General features: G+C 33.1%; 1 protein-coding gene and 1 long non-coding RNA gene across 11 annotated transcripts in view; both read right to left on the minus strand.

The window, feature by feature from the left end:
* The window catches only part of Pcmt (Protein-L-isoaspartate (D-aspartate) O-methyltransferase), a 60,735-nt gene that overhangs the window by 24,567 nt on the left and 15,850 nt on the right, over positions 1 to 20,318 (minus strand). For 6 of the 10 annotated variants that reach the window (XM_069830948.1, XM_069830951.1, XM_069830954.1 and 3 more), the window contains exons 4-7: positions 19,488 to 19,713; positions 16,148 to 16,233; positions 13,030 to 13,202; positions 12,798 to 12,893 (exon numbers count right to left, since the gene is read on the minus strand). In XM_069830948.1, coding sequence (XP_069687049.1) covers positions 12,798 to 12,893; positions 13,030 to 13,202; positions 16,148 to 16,233; positions 19,488 to 19,713 — 581 coding nt within the window. Of the gene's footprint in view, positions 1 to 12,797; positions 12,894 to 13,016; positions 13,203 to 16,147; positions 16,234 to 19,487; positions 19,714 to 20,318 lie in introns of all 10 variants that reach the window. The other 4 variants (XM_069830955.1, XM_069830956.1, XM_069830958.1 and 1 more) reach the window with 3 other exon arrangements.
* Positions 3,026 to 12,790, minus strand: LOC138703238 (uncharacterized). The gene is made up of 2 exons (XR_011333008.1): positions 11,500 to 12,790; positions 3,026 to 11,427 (listed from the first exon to the last, which is right to left on the minus strand). It is a non-coding gene; the product is annotated as an uncharacterized lncRNA (long non-coding RNA).

A 20,318-nucleotide genomic window follows, 5' to 3' on the forward strand; every position in this document is an offset into this window, starting at 1 on the left:
CAGCAAAAAACTGGTAGACTCAAATCAGGGGAGCATGGTGGTCAAATGTTTTTGGATACTGATTACTAAAAAAGGCTCTTAATATTTTCAAAGTTTCATTAGAAGTGTGACATATTGCACTATTATGCTGAAACACACAGTCAAGTTCATCATGTTCTAACCAAGTCGCAAACTGTTGAGCAACACCTGTCTATATAGAGTACCATCTATTATGATATCGAAGAACAGTAGTCCCACAATCCTCTGACCTGATACATTAAACCAAATGCCAATTTTCTGAGATTGAAGTGGTACCTCATGTAAGAAATAAGGATTTTCTGCAGCACAAATTCATGTGGTCTGGGAGCTGATGTATTCATTTTACTATATTTCAAGATTACTATGCGTCATGCCAACTGTTTCTAGTTGTAATCTGTTCTACATAGTTATCAAATGGCTCAACGTAAACTGCAGCTGTTACAGTTAATTAACAAATTATCTAACTCAGAGTACTGGAACTTTATGAATGCACTGTAAAACAAAACACTGGAATTCATATGTAATCAATACAAATTATCTGTTGAGTAAACGACTAAAGAAGTGTAATGTATATGATACAGTGACGTGTCTTTACATATGCTATTAGACTTAAATAAAAATTTGTTCCCAGCCAAGGTCACTCTCTTTCTCTCCCTCTTTTTTTTTTTGATAGAATTTCAATCTTCCCAGTCACAGAATCAACAGATGATAGCCATTTGTTAGTAATTATTGAAAGACTAAATAAATGCAGCATGTGAAAATGAGAGTCTTGAAAACAAAGTTTTATTTGCAAGATATTCATCAACAAACTTTCATAAAGAAAGTTTTGTAAAAATCATATGGAGTGTTATGAAAAAAATTTAAGACAAAGCTGGTGCTCATTTAGAGACTAGTCCTCAAAGGTCATTGAGATGTTCAGCACTACTGATGGAGAGTTAAAATGTTCAATATGCTGTGCCACAAAATTGCTTAAAATAAATTCTTCATTAAGAACTTGAGCTTCCAAGAATATATTTCCACGATGTGAGACATCATTTTGAGCACCTACTGTAAACAGACACAATTTTACTTTTTACTTCTGAAATCATGAAAGTGACTTACAATTTACTGGTAGTAGTCAGTGACATTTGAAAAGAACCCCTGATACACCAACATTGATACTTTATAAAGTGAGTTACAAATATAATGACATTAAACATCACCAGCTTATGATATACATTAAATAACAATTGTTTCTACAAGTGAAAAGCATGTATTCATATGAAAATAGTTATGTAACACTGGTTTTTTAATTAAATATTTCACAACTAAGTCACTGACCTTTCTCAAATGTTCTCCTCTTAATTTAAACCAAATCTTTAATTTGTGCACTTCACACTAGTAAATCCTTAGAAAAAAGGGAGGAGCCAGACTCTTGAAGTGTGAATTCTTGTAAGTTCCCATCAGGTGAACATCTGATTCACAAGCGATTAAATGTTGAGCATCATGGTAGTTCAAGCCAATGTGATTTAGCTGTAATCTCGTATAATGCACATCTGTTTCCTCTACGAAGCAATGCTTATAGCTCAACAGTAAAGCACATGCTTCTCACCCAAAAGACCGAGTTCAAGTCTAACTTTGTGATTACGATATTTTTGAAACATCATTTTTATAATTAATTATATATATATATATATATATATATATATATATATATATATATGTTTTTTTTTCACGTGAATTTATTTGCTTTATTTTCTACTTTTCCTTTATGTATTTGCATATTTAGTTTTTATTTGTATCAGAAAGTATTGGTTAATAACAGAGTGGACTGATGTTAATCAACTGATTTTTTTTATCTTTGATTTAATTTTTTTTTTTTCCATTTGTATTTTAAACATATAAAAATTTATTCTGTGAGGTCAATGTTATGCCATTAGAAAATTTAAATTTGTTAATATATTAAAGGAGCAGTCCACGATAAAATTCCATATTTCGATTATATTATAGGATGTTTACCAAAGTAATCCTTGGATTAACGGCGTTTGTCGCATCGCTCTACGCCTTTTAGTTTGTGAAATATTAAAGGTCTTACTGCAAGCTCTGATGTCATAACCACTGATTGCTTCATAAGACTGTGTTGTAGTTCCGTTTGACATATAGCGTAGAATGAGTAAATATATATTCATACGTTACAATCAGTTATTATTAACACACTTAGGACCTATCACATGTATATACTGTAATAATAATAATAATAATAATAATAATAATAATAATAATAATAATAATAATAATAATAATAATAACTTACCCATTTTGAATTTCGTACTCATAGTGATTAGAGTCACTTGAGTCTGGTAAGGGTTCAAACTGAAAAGGTTTAATATGTCGATCCATTATAACCTAATTCAACACCTTCACTGAGTGAGTGAATGTATGTGAGACGTGAAATATTCGTTATGAATGGACTGCAAATACATGTTTATCTCACGTCAACAATAAATTAGTACATGGTTTATATTATTCTATTGCGTCATAGTTGTTGAGTCACACGGTTTAGGCACGAAGCTATGTTTGGGGGAACCTCTAAAACATGTGGATCATCGAATTGCGGCAGTTGATAACCAGAACTACTTCCAAGACATTTTTCTGTATAATATCTTCTCTCCACGCATTTTTCTTCCAGCTGTATGTTTTGTCTTCCACCCATCGTTTAGTGGCTTTAGAGTACTGGAGTCTGGAGCCAGTTACATCTCTTTTCACGTTGTAATTATGGTCCATTATCGCAATCATAGTTCTTGTTACCATTCCACCATATGGAAAGTGTTTTCTCTTAGGAGTGTAAAGCAATCTCTCGTTATGTTATGATTCAAATTTGCTGGTGTGACAAAATTGATTAGTCTGATTTAGGTCTTTTAAAAGGGCAGGGTTACATACAACTTTTTTCAGAGCATTGTAATTGCCAGTGGCGTATACTGGTTAAAGGGTTTGGGCTACCGCTGACCCTATTATTACACAAAATATATCTAACAATTACTTTAATTTTAATTACTATGGTAAAACTAATAATACAAAATTATTACATTATGTTATATTATAAACTTTTTCTTTTGTAATTTCCTTGGGCTACTGCCGGTAGCCCGCAAAATACGCCCCTGGTAATTGCTGGATCCAGGTTCGATCCATTCCCTCTCACTATTGTATGGGTGAATATGTACACATTTTTTATTATGTCTCTGTTTCTCCCCATTCGTGTATATTACAAACATGATTTAACACAGAAATGAATCTGTCTTCTAAGTCGTCAGAATCACCTTCACATGTAGCACAAGACCACATAGGTGATTTATGATGCTCTCTTTCCACATTTGTGCGGCGGCTTTAAGCTTTTTGCCATGTGCCAAATGTCAAATTGATAGCCCATCCATTCATATTTGGCCCTTATCAATTTCCTAATTCCTCTATGGCGGTCTGATAGAAAGAGAGTAATGTTCATTTTTTCTTTTAGGCGATCTAGAACTTTTTCGCATGCTGTTTCGCCTACAATTAGACCTTTTTGCAGAACTACGAAGTCTATAATCTTATCCATTGCACTGTAAGTCACATATTTTGCACTGTAACTAGGTGGCCATCACCGCAATCCACACATTTTTATCTTTTAGGGAATTGATAAGTTATTCATGAATCTGAAAATAAGTTCATCTGATTGAAATTATTTTATAAAATGTTGTCTTGTCGATGAAACATAGTTGTAAAGTTTTTGAAAAATTTTCAAACAATTTGTATCTTATATCGCACAAGTATAACGCAGAACTCATTGCTATGCTTCACTTCTGTTCGGATTTCCACTCCCAATTACGGGCATTCTGGCACACTGCATTAACTTTCAGCAATGGTCCTATTGTTTCTACCAAATATTTGTAAAAGAGGAATGACAAATGTTACAGAAGAAAAACAAAATTTGTAACGCTGACCAGAATACAAACAAAAAAAAAAAAAAAAAAAAAAAAAACACTTTTTGACTTCCTATTTACTTTCTGTTTCATGTGCAGCATCCTCGGAACTTGATGAATTAGAATTTGAAGTTTCTTCTTCCATTTGAAAATATATCTCTAAGTCAGTTTCTGCTCCCCCACATCTGATTCACCACACACATTTCTTAGCGTCTCGCACCCTATCTCACACTGCACAGCTTTGTTTATATTAGGTTCCTGTGAATTTTTAGCCTCATCGAGAACTACACACACATCAATATTTTCAGCTATACGTGCATCACTGCAACTTGCTATTGCTTCTTCGACGACCTTCTTTCATTTATAAGCAGAGGAGCGTTTAGATCAGAACTGTCTTGGGGTGATTCGCCTTTCAAAAATAGGAAAGGGACAGAAGTTTTCTTAATTTTCATAGGAGTTCTATTGTCTTTCATTAAACGTCTTTTTAGTAAAGACGATTCTTAAAAATCAGTTTCACGGAAATGACGAACACACAACAGTAGTTTTCGATAGTGTAAAACCTTTTCTGTTGATTTTCTTCACCCATGTTTTAAATCTTTGCAGTAACTTTTCTCTGTTCGGAAATACATGAAATGATACCCCTCCTCCATGTTCTATTTTTGTTGTTCCCTCTGAACACGAAAAATCACAACGCCACGGCATTTTAAACTGTATTACGATACAATGTATTCTGTTTAGTCTCTGTAGTTCAAAATCGTTCATATAAAAGAAAATACGCCTACATAAAACCAAAACATTGGTATGTGCTGGTTTTATGATTAAATGAAAAGTAAAACATGACTTCACACAATCATAACTAAGTCCGAAATTCTGTTCACGTTTACTACGGCGAGAGAAGATTATTTATTTTAATACAAAGCGCTCCGCTGCACTCGCCGATGTTCTCGGTCTACTACGCAATCACACCAGTTCAGTGGCTGTGACGTCATAAGTTTTTGTGCAGAGTCAGTAACTCAAGAACCATGCCTCGCATTGACATGCGGCAAATTACATTCTACTTAGATTGAAAAATGTGTTTGATTAAAGCCAACTTAATTTTATCACAGACTGCTCCTTTAAAGACCATTGTTGGGACATTCTTAGTTACAGGCAACCTACTAACTGCTGGCAATTTGAGCTTTTTTGTTTTGCTACAATGTCTAATGTGGGGAGGAAAAAAGATCCTATATAGGGAGATTTTATAAAACTTTCAACAAACAGTGGCGTAAGTTCTAAAGTAAAATGTAAAATACATGGTTTAGAAATGTAAGGTTTAGTAGCAACTCTCATCTTCTGGAATGCAAGAAGATTCAGGAAGATAAAACTTGTAAAGTTTTTTCTGATTCTGAAGAACAAGCACCACTTAATGAAAGTCAGTTTGAATAAGTGAATTAAAATTGATTTGTTTGTAACAGATACTTGCTCCCTTCACAAGTGTTAAGTAGGATACTGGATTTTTTTTTTCCAGTAGTGTGTTCTTATCTGCTTTATTACAATTTACAAGTGATAAAGTAAAAGTAGGTATGTATATAGCAGATAGCCTATTGGAAATTTACAAAGTAGTCATTTTCTTATAGGTGATCCAACTAGCCCAAGTTCATCTGTGATTTAATAATAATAATTTATTTAATCTGACAGGATTAAGGCCATAAGGCCTTCTCTTCCATCCTACCAGATAGCACATATAAATACAAAAAAGAAATACAAACACTGATGCTAGTACCAGTAATGAAATGTGCAAAACACTATCAGCAACGTACCTAAGAAGATTTTTAGCTGCAGAAAAATGAGTCAGGTAATGTAATTCAACTCAAAAACATTACTCAAAGTCAACTCCGCTCCATTTTTTGTCAAAACAACTGCTCAACAGAAAGATACACTGGACAAGCAAGTATCTAAATTTTTTTATGTTTTTTTATGCATACAGCATCCAGAATTTATCAAGTTAACACAAATGTTATGGCCTGACTACTATCCTCGCAGTGATGTTGCTGAACTCCTCCTTGAAGATATTTATAGGAATGAACGAGATGAATAGACATATTTCATACAGTCTGATTTTATCTATGTGGAGATGCTCAAAAAACTACAATGTGACGTGGCCAATATCCAGGAAAGAAAAACAATAGTCTTTCAATACAACAACGCAAAGACATTTCTGAAAAAGTGATAAAAATGCATTTACAAGAATTGTGATTTTGTGGCTAAGCATTAAGTGTTTCTCTCATAATTGCTACCATCCCTGAGGACGTTTTCTTTAATTGTGATATTAACATGTATGCGAGTTTTGAAACAATGTGCATATGATAGTCCTTTTACAATCATTTTTAAATGTTCAAATAATCTTATATTGGTGTTAAAATTATAGATGAAGATTATGAAACTTGTTTTCTGAACTATTGGTAAATATTATCAGAAACTACACAATTTAATGTAGGTGCATAACAAACTATGTACCATATTCCACACAACCTAGGATATTTATTATCCTTTCAAGTAAATGCTAGAAATGTAAAATGTAACAAATTTCTCTCAACAAGGAATGGCTTAAAATATAGATTTACTGTTACAAAACATGTCACTTCTCATGATCTCAGATTCGATTTTTATTTTCTACATAAAAGTAATGAAAAATTTATTTTCAGATTTCACACAAAATACATGTTGTGAGGCACCTGAACACGTTAAAAACATTTTCATAATGTTTTATTTGTATTTGTGTGTGTGTGTGTGTGTGTGTGTGTGTGTGTGTGTGTGTGTGTGTGTGTGAGAGAGAGAGAGAGAGAGAGAGAGAGAGAGAGAGGGGGGGGGGGGAAGTCTCAAGGTTATGATAACGCAAATATTACTTTATCAAATTTTTCTCTTTGGGAACTGCAGAGATAAGACATTTTTGTTGAAAATATTTAAAATTCTAAGTTACAAAATTTATGGACAAAAAAAAAAAAATACTAATGCACCAGAACTCTCTCAATTCAAGATTTTTATAGTAAAATGCTATCTGCACTAATTCCCAATTGGGAAAGTTTAACTAAATTCTAATGACAATATACATGATTAATATTGCTGTTTGTAGCCATGATATCTCCAATATTAATTTACCAGAAAATTTTCCAAGATCAGCAGCCTACATTAAAGTATAATGTAAATTTAATTTTGGGAGCAGAAATATCTGTTTAGAAATTGCTGAACTTCAGGACTATCATCCTCTGTGGTTGTCACTGAATTCAAGGTTATAGGTTCAAATCCAGCTAAGGATGACGGACTATGGATGTTATATCAAATGAAGGGTACATGGGAATAACGATCAAGGTCCATTTTAGAAAGTTTCGAGAAAAACGAATTTTAAAGTTTAAGCACTTAATACTTTCTTATGTGTGTATTTAATAGAAATTGACGTAGTGGAATTTCAAGAACGATTATTTCTTATTACTCTACACCATATGATTATACTTCCTTTTCACTATAAGTTGGCATTATTAACTCAATTTCGATTTTTGATGGACCTTGATCGTTTTTCCCGTGTACCCTTCAAATGTATCTGGTCATTATTGTTCTCGGTCCATATGTAAGCCCAATCTTCTGCTGGATGTAGCACTGTGTTCCTGTTACACCTCTGCTCATCTCAACACCGGAGGGACATAATGGCAGGCTTATGACATCATGTATCATCAAATGCTCCATCATTGAAATAAGCCCACCACACTCATATACACACTGGAGTACCATTTCAATTCACTTCTTTCCTTAAAATGTATATTATTAAGGATTAAAAGGACGTTAAGTTAATGTGCACAAATGATGTGAATATGAAGAATTACATATCCATCTTGTTACAACAATTTTTATAATGGTAACATTTTGAAGAGAAACTGCAACAAAGTAACAAATAAAATATAATAGTTTCTACAGGAAAATTACATCGAAATAATATAGCTTTCGAATTATTTTTGGATCAGGATAAAAGAAACAGTAATGATTATAGCAGTAGTGTAACAATGTTTATATTAAATTCAATTATTAATAATACTGTTAAGCCAAAGTCAGCAATTTACATAGTAAGACAAAAGAGAACAATAATTACCATGTGAAATGCCTACAGAAACTCCCACAGTTGCCAGTGAACTCAATGTTTCACTGTAGTGACAAATGAAATCCACTGCCAAACTGCAAATGCTCTGGCCTGCACAAAAGACCTGTTGAGCTTAAGATTTTATTTGTGGTGAAATGGTGTGGTTTACTTTTTCAGGGTATTTCCGCCTTTCCTACCATTATTCCACGAATTCCCTATAATTCACTATCATGCAATCCTAGAGGGAGACCAGCCAAGTTTAATATCTAAGTTTGCTAAGCATATAGCTGTAATGTACATGCCAAACATCACTTATGATTGAGTTTTCAATTGCTACCAAATTGAATTCCTTGATTTATAACAATTAAAAATGCTTTTTCAGCCCTTCAATGTGAGCTTGTTTCTCGAAAATACATCATTGCAAGAGTAGTTTACGTTATAATAAAAGTCATTTGCACTGTTCTGAATAATTATGAAATAAATTAATTATACACTATATGATTATAATCTGTTATTTAAGTAAAGTTAAAGTCATTTGTAATTAAATAAGAAATACATTAACACTGTGAAACTTTCGCTTAAAATTCTTTTAAGAGATGAGGAAGGAAAGACAACACATATATTACATGAACACTACAGGGAAATGGCACTTTAAAAAACTTACTCCATAAAATATTGAACAAAGAAAATTCACAGTACTGCTCAAGGACATTATGAACAACTATTCAATTAATTAATTGCTTAATTTTGTTCAACAGTTCAAGAAATAGAGAGTTAAGTGTTTACCTCTAGAGAAGGTTATGTTTTATTTTACTTGAAATTTTGTATAGGATTTCTGAAATCATTCCTTAAAAACAGGAACATTAAAATATGATTTTACTGTAGTAAGAGTTGTAGTTGTAATTTTTGTTATACCACTATCAATACCAATACCACTATCACTACTACTACAACCTATACCAATGTTATTTGTAAATAAATAAAACTTATCTTGATAAATAGATTTTTTGTGTGTTTCTTACAGAGAAAACCACTTTATTATTTCGAACTTACTATTCCCTAGCCAAAGAATTTTTTATATAGATGTATGTGTGTGTGTGTGTGGGGGGGGGGGTTGTATGCGTGCGCATTTGACAAGAATTAATACTTTTCAGTATTTCAAATTTGCTAATTTATTAAATTTTAAAAAGGTTAATGAAAGTAAAGGTTAGTCCACAATAAACTGAGAATGAGAATCAGAACAATAACGGGAAGTGGAGAACGTGAACGTGAAGACTTTTGATTCACAATAAACCGAAACAACTATGCATATTGATATGTATGTCAATAATGATATATAAAGTCGATATTACACATTCTGATGTTATTTGTGTATAATTGACCAATGGCATTCTCTCATGAGTTCAAGTCAGCCAACATAAACATAAGTTAACCAACTTCAAAATTAATGACACAGAATATTTAAGAATTCAATTCACGTGGTAATCTGGTCACATAGCTATACAGGTAGCATATATTTGAAAGTGATTCTACTGAATTTCTGAGCTGAAAAAGAAATTATGTCATGGCCTCCTTGCTACAAAATATGACGACCAAATAACTTTTTGAAGACAACAGAATGAATCTAGTTGGCTGTGATAGGAAATGAGAATGGCAAAGTTAAAATTTGGTCAACTCTCACAGTCCCGTTACTGGGTTCATGCAAGCTTCTCGTTAATTGTGAATGCTCACATTTAAATATATATATTTTAACAACTTTTCCGTTCCCAGTTTATTGTGGACCAGTCCTAACAGTACTTATTTCTAGAGGTTATATAAATCTTTGAAAAAAATTAAGGACAAAATCCGCTGTAAATTTTCTTTCACATTTTTTAATACCATTACAATCCTGGGCTGTTGATTTTATATGGATTAATACATATTAATAAGAGAGAGAGAGAGCACATCTGAACTGCTTCACAAACAGTACATGGAGTAAATATTTTCAGAATCTATGGACAAAATCAGATGAAACATTCCCCCCTTCTGTTTTCGGGTAATACTAACCATGAGACAATTACAATGGAAGAGTTAATTACTGTTATTAAAAATCTCAAGGGCAACAAAGCACTCAAGCCAACTTTTCTTGGAAAGATTTCTCAATTTTTTAAATATGATTTGGGATGGACAGGTACCACCAGAAAGTTGGGGAAATGCAATGATTATAATACCGATCTTCAAGAAGAACAATCGCCAAGACTGTGATAATTATCGTGGGATCAGTTTATTGAATTCAGGCTACAAAATCTATGCCAATATAATAAAAAACAAATTATCAAAATTTTATGACAATCTCATTGGAGAGGAACAAATGGGATTTTGTAAAGGAAGGTCATGCGCAGATGGATATTTTACAATGAAACTATTATTAGAATAACACAAAGAATTTAATATCGAGACACATATGGCTTTTGTGGATTTCAAGAAAGTCTTTGATAACTTAGACAGATCGAAGTTATTACAAATTTTAATAGATGACAATGTTCCACAACATTTTATCCACAATATTCATAACATATATAACCAAAATAAAATAGCAATTAAACAAAATGGTAAGCTATCATCTTGGACACCCATCAATACTGGTGTAAGACAAGGATGTGGATTATCACCCATTCTCTTTATTATTTATATGAACCAAATAATTAAAAAGTGGAAGCAAACTCGCATGGATATATACAAATTAACAGATACCCTCAATGGATTCAATTCTCTTTGCAGATGTTTTGGTATTATTAGCACTTTCAAAAGACGACCTCCAAAGATTAATATATAATTTGCAGCAAGTAGCAGCCACATACAATATGGAAATTTCAACAGATAAAACAAAAATTATGGCATTCTGTGGGAAATACCCAATACAAAGTAAAATTTGTCTCTATAATAAAATATTAGAAAGATGTTCTAGTTTCTCATATTTAGGTTACAATCTTTCCATTGGACATATCACAGAAAATTAATAAAGACACAAGAGCTATGGGCATTATAAATAGTGTGATGAAACCATTCTTGGTTCAGAAACACACCTGCATACGTCTCTACAACACATGGGCACGACTGAGCTCAGCTATGGCAGCGTAGCATGGACACTGAGGAAAGCAGATAAAAGTAGAATAACGGCTTGTGAAATGCAATTCATGCAAAGAACAGTGGGCTACACTAAATGGGATCTGAAAAGAAATTGTGAAATTTTAAAGGAACTAAAAACTCAACCAGTTTTAGATTACATTGTTCAATATCAGTCTAATTGGAAACATCATTTGGAAAGAATGAGTAATAGTAGACTCCCAAAGGCAATTTATAATTATGTACCACATGGCCAAAGATCTGTGGGTCATCCTGCTAAGAGATGGCGTGAAAATTTTATGTGAGACCGTAACAGGTCTTGTGGCGTAACACTTGTCAGGCAGAATAAGAAGAAGAAGACATTTATTATTATTACTCTTGGTTTAATTGCCTCATCATGAGTGATGCCTTATTGGCGTTACTTATAAGGCTCCAACCTGTCTTGGGACAGTTGACTGAACAATACTACAACAAAAACTACAACTATGACTACAGTAAAACCTGATTATGTTCCCATTTTTAAGGAATGATTTCAGATGTTCTACGGGTAGTAGACTACTCCAAAAAACATGGAAACCACGAATTACGATATAAGAATTTACGATTTCCCACCATATAGAACTTTTTTTAAGTCTCGACTATTTTCATATTATCTTAATGTACTTAATTCAGTTTAATATCAAAGCCAATTTTAGCATCTTTATATAAATTTTGTAATTCTAAGTTTGTTCTGGTTCACCATATTCTTTGGTCATAAGCAGGTTCAACATAAACTTCTGCATTATGATGAATGTTTTGTTATGTTCAGACATTTATAATGCTCCTGTAGAGTACATGAAATTATGCCTGTTGCTGATGTGACTACTGACAAGTTTTGTGCACAAATTACATTACAAAGTGCTGTTATTTCAATTGTTAAATTAAATAAGTCTATTTTGATATTCTGTGTATACACATTGTAAATTTGATGTTTTTGGATACTATGTCTAACAGAAACAGATTTTTTTCTGGAACTGTAATATGTAGTTTGTTGTTCATTACTTCAGTAATTATTATTATTATTATTATTATTATTACCACTATTACTGTTGTTCATTTATTTATCATTTACATTTACTTTTTATACAAAGATGCTTAATAAACTAATTTCAACTTGCATCATAAAGAGATCACATGTTCAAATTTGGCAACATTGAATTCTTTCACCAAAGACTGATTTTGGTTGGTCCCACTCTAGTGGAGGAAGCAATTGAATATACTGCATTGTAACATATTTTCATCATACAAAGTCCTCGGAATTCCTTAGATAATTGTATCATATAGATCAAATAATGATTTACAATTAATTCTTGAAATAAGCGCCAGCATGTGAAATTATGCAAAAACAGTGAAGGCCAAGATACACGAACCATATATTCTTTTGGTCTCTGCATTTTCAAACAGACAAAAATGCAGTTCATTAAGGTTTTACGCGCAATTTAGAAGAAATTTACTAATGTAAAACAATTAGCCAGAATTCCTTGAGAAAACATCACTATCTGCAAATCAATGCTATAAATTAGAAAGCAATACTAAAAAGTAAATACTGTAGAAATCAAAGTAGGAAAAAGACGGGGGAGAAGACAACTCACCTGAAGGTTAATGGAAGAAAGACAACGCTTAAAACAAACAACAGAGAGCAATTTAGCACGTGGCAGGGAGCTTCTGAGGTAGAATTCTGATGAAACCTGGAATGTTTTCAATGATAAGCACCTTTCCGGTAGTGAAAACCCATCAATTTTCTTGGCAGTCAAGGTGGATAAGTCATGCAAGTGCTTCAAAGACAAGCAGGCAAGCTATTAAGTAGTTACTCAGAATTTCCACCTTCCAGGCCACTGCGCTTCCTTATCCGTGAGAGGAACATAGACCACACCCATTAAAGGAGTCCGAGTCACCGATCCATCAGCTTTTTTATCAATTTGTTCCAACTGCTGATTTCCACCCTCGGGACCCACTGGTACTATCAGGCGTCCTCCAGGTTTCAGTTGTGCTATTAGCTGAAAAGAAAGAAAGAAAAAAAAAATACAAATCACGTGAACGTATGCATGCACATAACCACATTACAATGCATTGTGTACAATAATTAACAGCAAAAATTAGTCTGGGATTTATAAGTGTGAAAGAAATGTAATTTTAATGAAATTATAATTATTGTATTAATAATTTAATTATTTATTTATTTAATCTGGCAGAGCTAAGGCCAGTAGGCCTATTGTGTCTACTGATGAAGAAGAATGGAATGTGTAAAGTGGACAGACAAAATAACAAATGAAGCTGTGTTGGAAAGAGTGGGTGAAGAAAGAATGAAACTGATCAGGAGGAGAAAAAGGAATTGGCTGGGTCACTGGCTGAGAAAAAACTGCCTACTGAAGGAAGCAATGGAAGGAATGGTGAACGAGAGAAGAGTTCAGGGGAGAATAAGATCTCAGATAATAGATGACATTAAGATATATGGATCATATGAGGAAACAAAGAGGAAGGGAGAAAATAAGTAAGACTGGAGAAAGCTGGGTTTGCAGTGAAAGATCTGCCCTTGGGCAAAACACGAAATGAATGAATGTGTCTACTGATCTGGTACTGTATAAGATTTCAAGACTATATTTTTCTAAAGATTTTCTCATCATAGTTTCAAACTGAAGTTCTTGATTTTATGAAATTTTGGACACAGTGCTATGGTGTGCTAATTTATAAACATTTTTGACTGTCCATCAGCAGATTCTCAGTAATTCGTGAAACAAAAATTGCTCAACTTTCAATAATATATAATAGAATGTTTCATAATTTTACAGTGTGTTAAAAATAATGCGAAATAATTAACAGATATAAACAAAACAGATTTTCCTACAGAGACTATCATCAACTCTATATCAAATTCCATATCATCAACACTATATCAAGTTCAATAAGTCATGACATTTTGCTTGCAATGCAATTAGATTGGTCAACCATAAAAAATAGGTTTCTTCAATAGGCTTCAGTTCTAGCTGATCTGTCAATTTCATCTATAGTACTGTATCATGTGCAATGTCTTTTAGTTTCACAGATCTAATATAAGATCAATCCTTTTCAGGTCTCTGTATTTTAAATTTATTATTAGATTTTATTTTCAATTTACCAATATGAACACATATGCGTGCATTAGAGCAACATGTAATTTCATTTACCTTTTATAAAAAAATAACTTCTCACAGAAGTTGTCGGATCATTTTTCATACTAATACTATGATAATTCATTTCACAGACAGTTCTATAAACTTTCTACTTCTTTTTTCTTCAAACTGTCTTCCATTTGACGGATTCCATGCCAAGTGAAACACTGATTTAATTGCAACCCTTCAGATTCTATGAAAATCATTTTATAGATTCTATGAGGAAATTCATTAGACCTGTATTTTTTATTTACGAAATTACGACTACCGGTATATGTTTGGAGTTACAGACTCCTGTAGTTCCACATGAAAAGCCCAGATTGGAGCACTCCATAAAATTTAAATGACTGTAACTGTGGTTCTATCCATCGCAGAAAAACAAATGATAAGTTTATTTTGAAGGAAATTAAACAGTCTTTCTTTCTGCCATTACCACAATTTCAAAGTAATATTTGGTTTTGTAATATTACCGTTTTTCAGAAAAACGTTTAAGCGAAATTTTCGTTATGATTACACCTAGTTTAAAAAAAGTCCATAAATACCTCATAAGTAAATTAAATGGGAAAAATTTGAAGATGGCCAAGCAATGGAATATATATGAATTAACTATTATTACATTTAGTACTCGTTAATTCCCGATTTACCACACTACATTTAGATTGGCAACAGGCCATGACTGTTTGGCCAAGCACCTCCTGGATAGAACTGGAATATATCAGTCCCCTAACTGCCCTTTGTGCAACTCAAACCAAGAAATGGATTCGGAACACTTCAAAATCTGTGCTTCAGTGGCTGACTATGACAATATCTTTGAAAAATATTAGAGTGCAGAAGGTCAAATTACTTTATTGTCAAACACGTCGCATTAGAAAACAACAACAACACATTTAGTAGTCACCGAAATATGACAAACCGCAGAAGGTTGCATCCTTAATATGGGCTTAATATGACAAGTTATCACGTAACGAAGGTCACCTGGGTTCAACCCCCATCTGGCTCACAAAGAAATTTGTGGTGAACAAAGCAAGTGAGAGAGATTTCACTCTCGGTTTTTCCATTTCCCCTTATCATTAACATCATCATTCCACCAATACTCCACATTCACCCACAATCTGTGACGCCCCAAGGAAGAACTTCAGAATAAATAAAAATTGGCTAAAAGTTGTACAGTACACATTCGTGTTTAACAAAGATTATTTAATAATGAGAAAGCAAAAAGAATTACTGACATGACTGACAGATAAGCTACAGCTGATGAAAAACCACTCAATCCAATGATTGCACCTTACTAAAAATATATTTTAATGGCTGATTGTTGTCTCGTCCTGTTGAATGACCATAAGGGTTATCATGTAATACAACATGGGAGATGGACTTACAGTATGCTATACCAAGATTATGAAAGTGATTAACATAGCAATGGTGAAATATAAGTACTGTACCATTCAAAAAGCTGCCACCAGAAGCTATCTGTCTGTATCCATCACAAATTCTAGGCAGATTCACAAGGATATCAACTGAGGTCTCCAGTGTGGAAAATTGACAGTCTGGTTTACTCTTTATGTCTACAACGTAGATTTTTTAAGCTACTCCTCAAACCTTATAAATTGTTTAATTAAAATAACACATATACACTTCGAAACTTCCCCTTGCAAGTGCAGACCAATCTATTTTATCCAGATGGATGAAATATGAGAATGTGAAATGACTAATATACTCTGTTGAAGCATATCCAGAAATTAATGCTGACTTAATTTTATAACATAGAACTAATAACCCTTCACATAACTTACAGCTTGAGGCAATGAGGGAGATGCTGCTCCAACATGTATGGCATTGTATGGAGCATCCTCCGAATAGCCTTGTCTTCCATCTCCAACTGCAACACCATTTAATAGCACAATTTAACATACAGTTCAACATTATTAACAATAATCCATTTTTTCAGACAGCAATATTTATATTATGTGAATAAATTCATAACAAAAACAGAGATTTGCAAACTTTATAATATACAGTGGATCCTAGTGAACGTTCCCAGTGTTTCCCTCCTGCTACTGCCACTGCTTGCATCCACAAGCTTATGGTGCTTCACCAAATTAAAACATACATACTATGTTATATTAATAATATCCAGTATTCAACTTCCTCACAGTAACTGCTGGAGGAGTTGTCCATCTCATATCTTATCACATCATTCAGAGAACCTGTTTCATTAAATCTATTCACTAAATTTAGTATTGTTTCGCTATACATAACTGAGTGACAAGGAAATTTACATCTGAAGTTTTCCCTTGTTCTGCCACATGAGTTCTTCTTCCATACGTACATTCTCAAAATTGGGCATCCTCGTTTTAAGACTAACCACTAAAAATGCTTATTTCATCACTCCTGAGTGGTGTTTAAGTTATACTTCAGGCATCAGCTCTTCTTGTCTATGTACAAAGAGAGAGGAAAGTAGGAAATAAGAGATGGAAATCACCAGTGAATCCATGTCCCCTGAAATTAGTTGTGCCAGTCTGTAGTCTATCAGTGACAGCTGGCAGAAAAGACAAGCAGTGTTCCAACTAAGCATAAGTACAATTTATTATGTTGTGTTGTGTATATTGCATGCTGCATGGCTATAACATCATTCAGTAAATGTGACTGATACTGGTAAGTAAAAGGTCGTACTGATTAATGGCGACTATACCAAAATCCTGCCATTGCAAAAGAAAACCGTTGTGTTGTGCTTTGCAATGGTTACATATTCAGTGCACGAGCGTGTACATATTATGAAAATAAATGGAAAAAGAAATTGTGTGGCAGAACAAGGGAAAACTTCAGATGTAAATTCCCTTGTCTTCCAGTTCTATATATAAAAAAAAATACTAAATTTAGTAAATACATTTAATAAAACAGGTGCTGGAATAATGTGATGTGAATTATGTATCACACAAGATGGGCAACCTTCAGCAGCTGCTGTGAAGAGGGTGAGTATCAGATGCTATTAATATAACATAGTATGTGTTTTAATCTGGCCAAGTGCCATGAATTTGTGGATGTAGCAGGGGGGATCTGCCACTGATCAGCTGACAGAAACACTAAGAATGTTCATTGGGACTCTGTATATTTTCTACTTAAGTGGCATTTATATTGTATGTATATCAGAGTTCGTTGCATGTCATAACTGCAATTAATAGCTAGCTGGGCTGTATTTCCCTATTACCCTGTTGCTTTCTTTCTCTCATTAGTTCTATATACATCTGTGTGTATGTCATTCTCCTTGTCTCTCCTTTTTACTGCCATAGCAATCATACTTAATCAAAAGTTGGGACACAAGCTTTTAACCAAAGTTCATTTAGTTCATAAATAACATTCTTAATAGCTTTCTTCATTGGCAATGTTTCAATTTTATGATATAAGTAAACCTGAAGCACCTCCTGGCATGCTGACAGCATTTGACCTTCAAATCATACCCGAGGTTTTCCATTCTGAACATGATACAGCCATGATTTAAGAGTTTCACCAGAAAATTAATAAAACCGAGTTTAATATGACTGATTATAAACACATTACTACAACAAACTTCTTTCTTTGAACCTCCAACATGGACCCTTTATTTTCGGAAAAAAAAAAAAAAGTACTAGCCTATGAGGCAGTATTACATGAACTCGAACTGGACTAATATTTTGCAGCATTAATCTCCTAACCAAAAGGAACAAAACAAGTGCACTTGAAATTCATTAACATATTTTTTTTTCACTATGTAATGTGAACCACACAAAATACTGATTAACAATAATTTCTTTACTGTGTTAATATTATAAAAATACCTGACTGACTAGTTTCGATTGTCCGAAGCCTAGACCAGTCTATATGAAACATTTTTTTTATTGTTTTAAAGTTTTAGGATAGCCTATTTTATATTTACTATCCCATCTAATGCAAGAAAGTAAATTAGTATTTACTTTTATCACTTTTTCACTTTGCACATTTTAAAGATGGAAGTATAGTGTCCTAGATTTTCACTTTTAAAAATGGCAACCTTATGCTACTGTAGATGCAAGCAGAGAAACAGGAAGGCAGTGATACTGATACTGATAGAGCAAGCAGTCTGTGGATTCAATTAAGACTGCGTGTAAAAGTGGTACAAGATGTGCAACTTTTAAAACATTATAATGATCAAACAATGAAAAATCAAAACAGATGATCACCACCACATTATCAGCGACCCATGGAATTAGTCATTTAAGCAATTTTCATCACAATCAAGCTCTTGAGGTTCGAACACTTTCCTTGTCATCGTCTTAACAGTAACAGTAGTCTTAACAGTAAGCACAGAGATATAGTTTCTTTTAGCAAGTTTTGACGATTATTATGGAAAAGTGACATTTTTTTTTGGGTGCAGAATCTTTAATCTAGGTCTCTCCATAATGCAATATAGACTACATATGGCAATCGTAATATGTAAATAAATTAAAATTGTACAAAGCAAATTACACAAGTATATAGGCCTACATCTCATGTAGGAATTATGACAATTTCAGAAAATAAATATTATATTTTTCATGCTTTGCAATTAAAAGTTCTTTGGCACAATACTTCATTATCACCATCCTGTTAGCAATGAGCTATTATACAAAAATCGAATACTAGATATTGATGTGGGAACGAAGGGTGGATTTTAAGGTTCTGTTAATCAATGTTATTCTAATACACCAGAATTCCTGATATCCGGTAACTATGGGACAAAGCAAGTGCCAAGTAATTGATTTTGCTGGTTAATTGGAAAATAGTTTCATAGGTTATTTAAAGGCATATTGGTACATTCGTGCAGGTGCCACCATCTTAAAACTGCTGCTTCTTTATTTTACTTGTGTATACATTGACAATACTGCGATCTAGCAGTGATAGGTTCAGACACCAGATTCAAAAATATAGGTCACCATTTCAATTTGTAACTTACTAACTCTTTCTCGTATTTTCATTTTCCTTTTTCTTATTGAAAAGTGTCATTGTTTTGCAACTGCTGGTTATTTGGGTGCCAGATATGAAGATTCCACTGCATATAGAAACCCCACTGATAACTGAATTGTAAAAACACTACATTTCATCAAAGTGTTCATAAAAGCATGAAATATTTATACATACCAATCAGTTTTAGCCTGTTACTTTCAAGTAACTCAGGTTTATCCTTCTGTACATTGTTGCGAGAAAATTCAACAAGTTCAGGGATGTGATCTATTCCAACAGCCAATCCACTTTCTCCAACCATCAGAGACATACACACTGTCAGATACCCACTCCCTGACCCAACATCAAGTGCTCGTTCACCCTCTTTTAAATGATCCTTTAGCAACTCCAGTGCATGGGCATGCTGAAAAATAAAGGTTTTATTGGAGTACAAATACAACGAAATATGGCTCAAATGACATTCACTTACAGTACTTAAAAATTTCATCAATTCACTACACTTCATTTTCAATAATATACCATATTCTCAGAAGACTTTTACACAGTATAATACATACAACTCAAACAGGAAAGTTATACTGAGAAAATACAACACCACGTGGTGCTGATTCAACTACAATATATTCATTAAACATTTGTACAGAAATTCTGCAGTTCCGAAGATTATCACATTTCATTTCCAGCTACAATCATTGTTAATTAGTTCCACAAAACTGCGACTTCACCAATGTTACAGCAACAATTCGTCCCAAAATAAAATCTAGCCAAATATGAACATCTTTCTTTTATGTTGTAACTTTGAACAAAATTATGTATTACAAGAAATAACACTACTGTACTGCATGCATTTAATTTAATGATAAGTGATTATAATTTTCTTACAGCACTTTAACAAGGAAGCTTAATAAATGCGGTAAAATTTAATAAACCAAATCACATGTTTTGATGGAATACCATGTTTGTTTATGGACTGTGACACTGAAATTAACAGCTCATGCACTCTTACAG

The sequence above is a fragment of the Periplaneta americana genome, chromosome 7, assembly GCF_040183065.1.
Source record: "Periplaneta americana isolate PAMFEO1 chromosome 7, P.americana_PAMFEO1_priV1, whole genome shotgun sequence".
Classification (NCBI taxonomy): Eukaryota; Metazoa; Arthropoda; class Insecta; order Blattodea; family Blattidae; genus Periplaneta; species Periplaneta americana.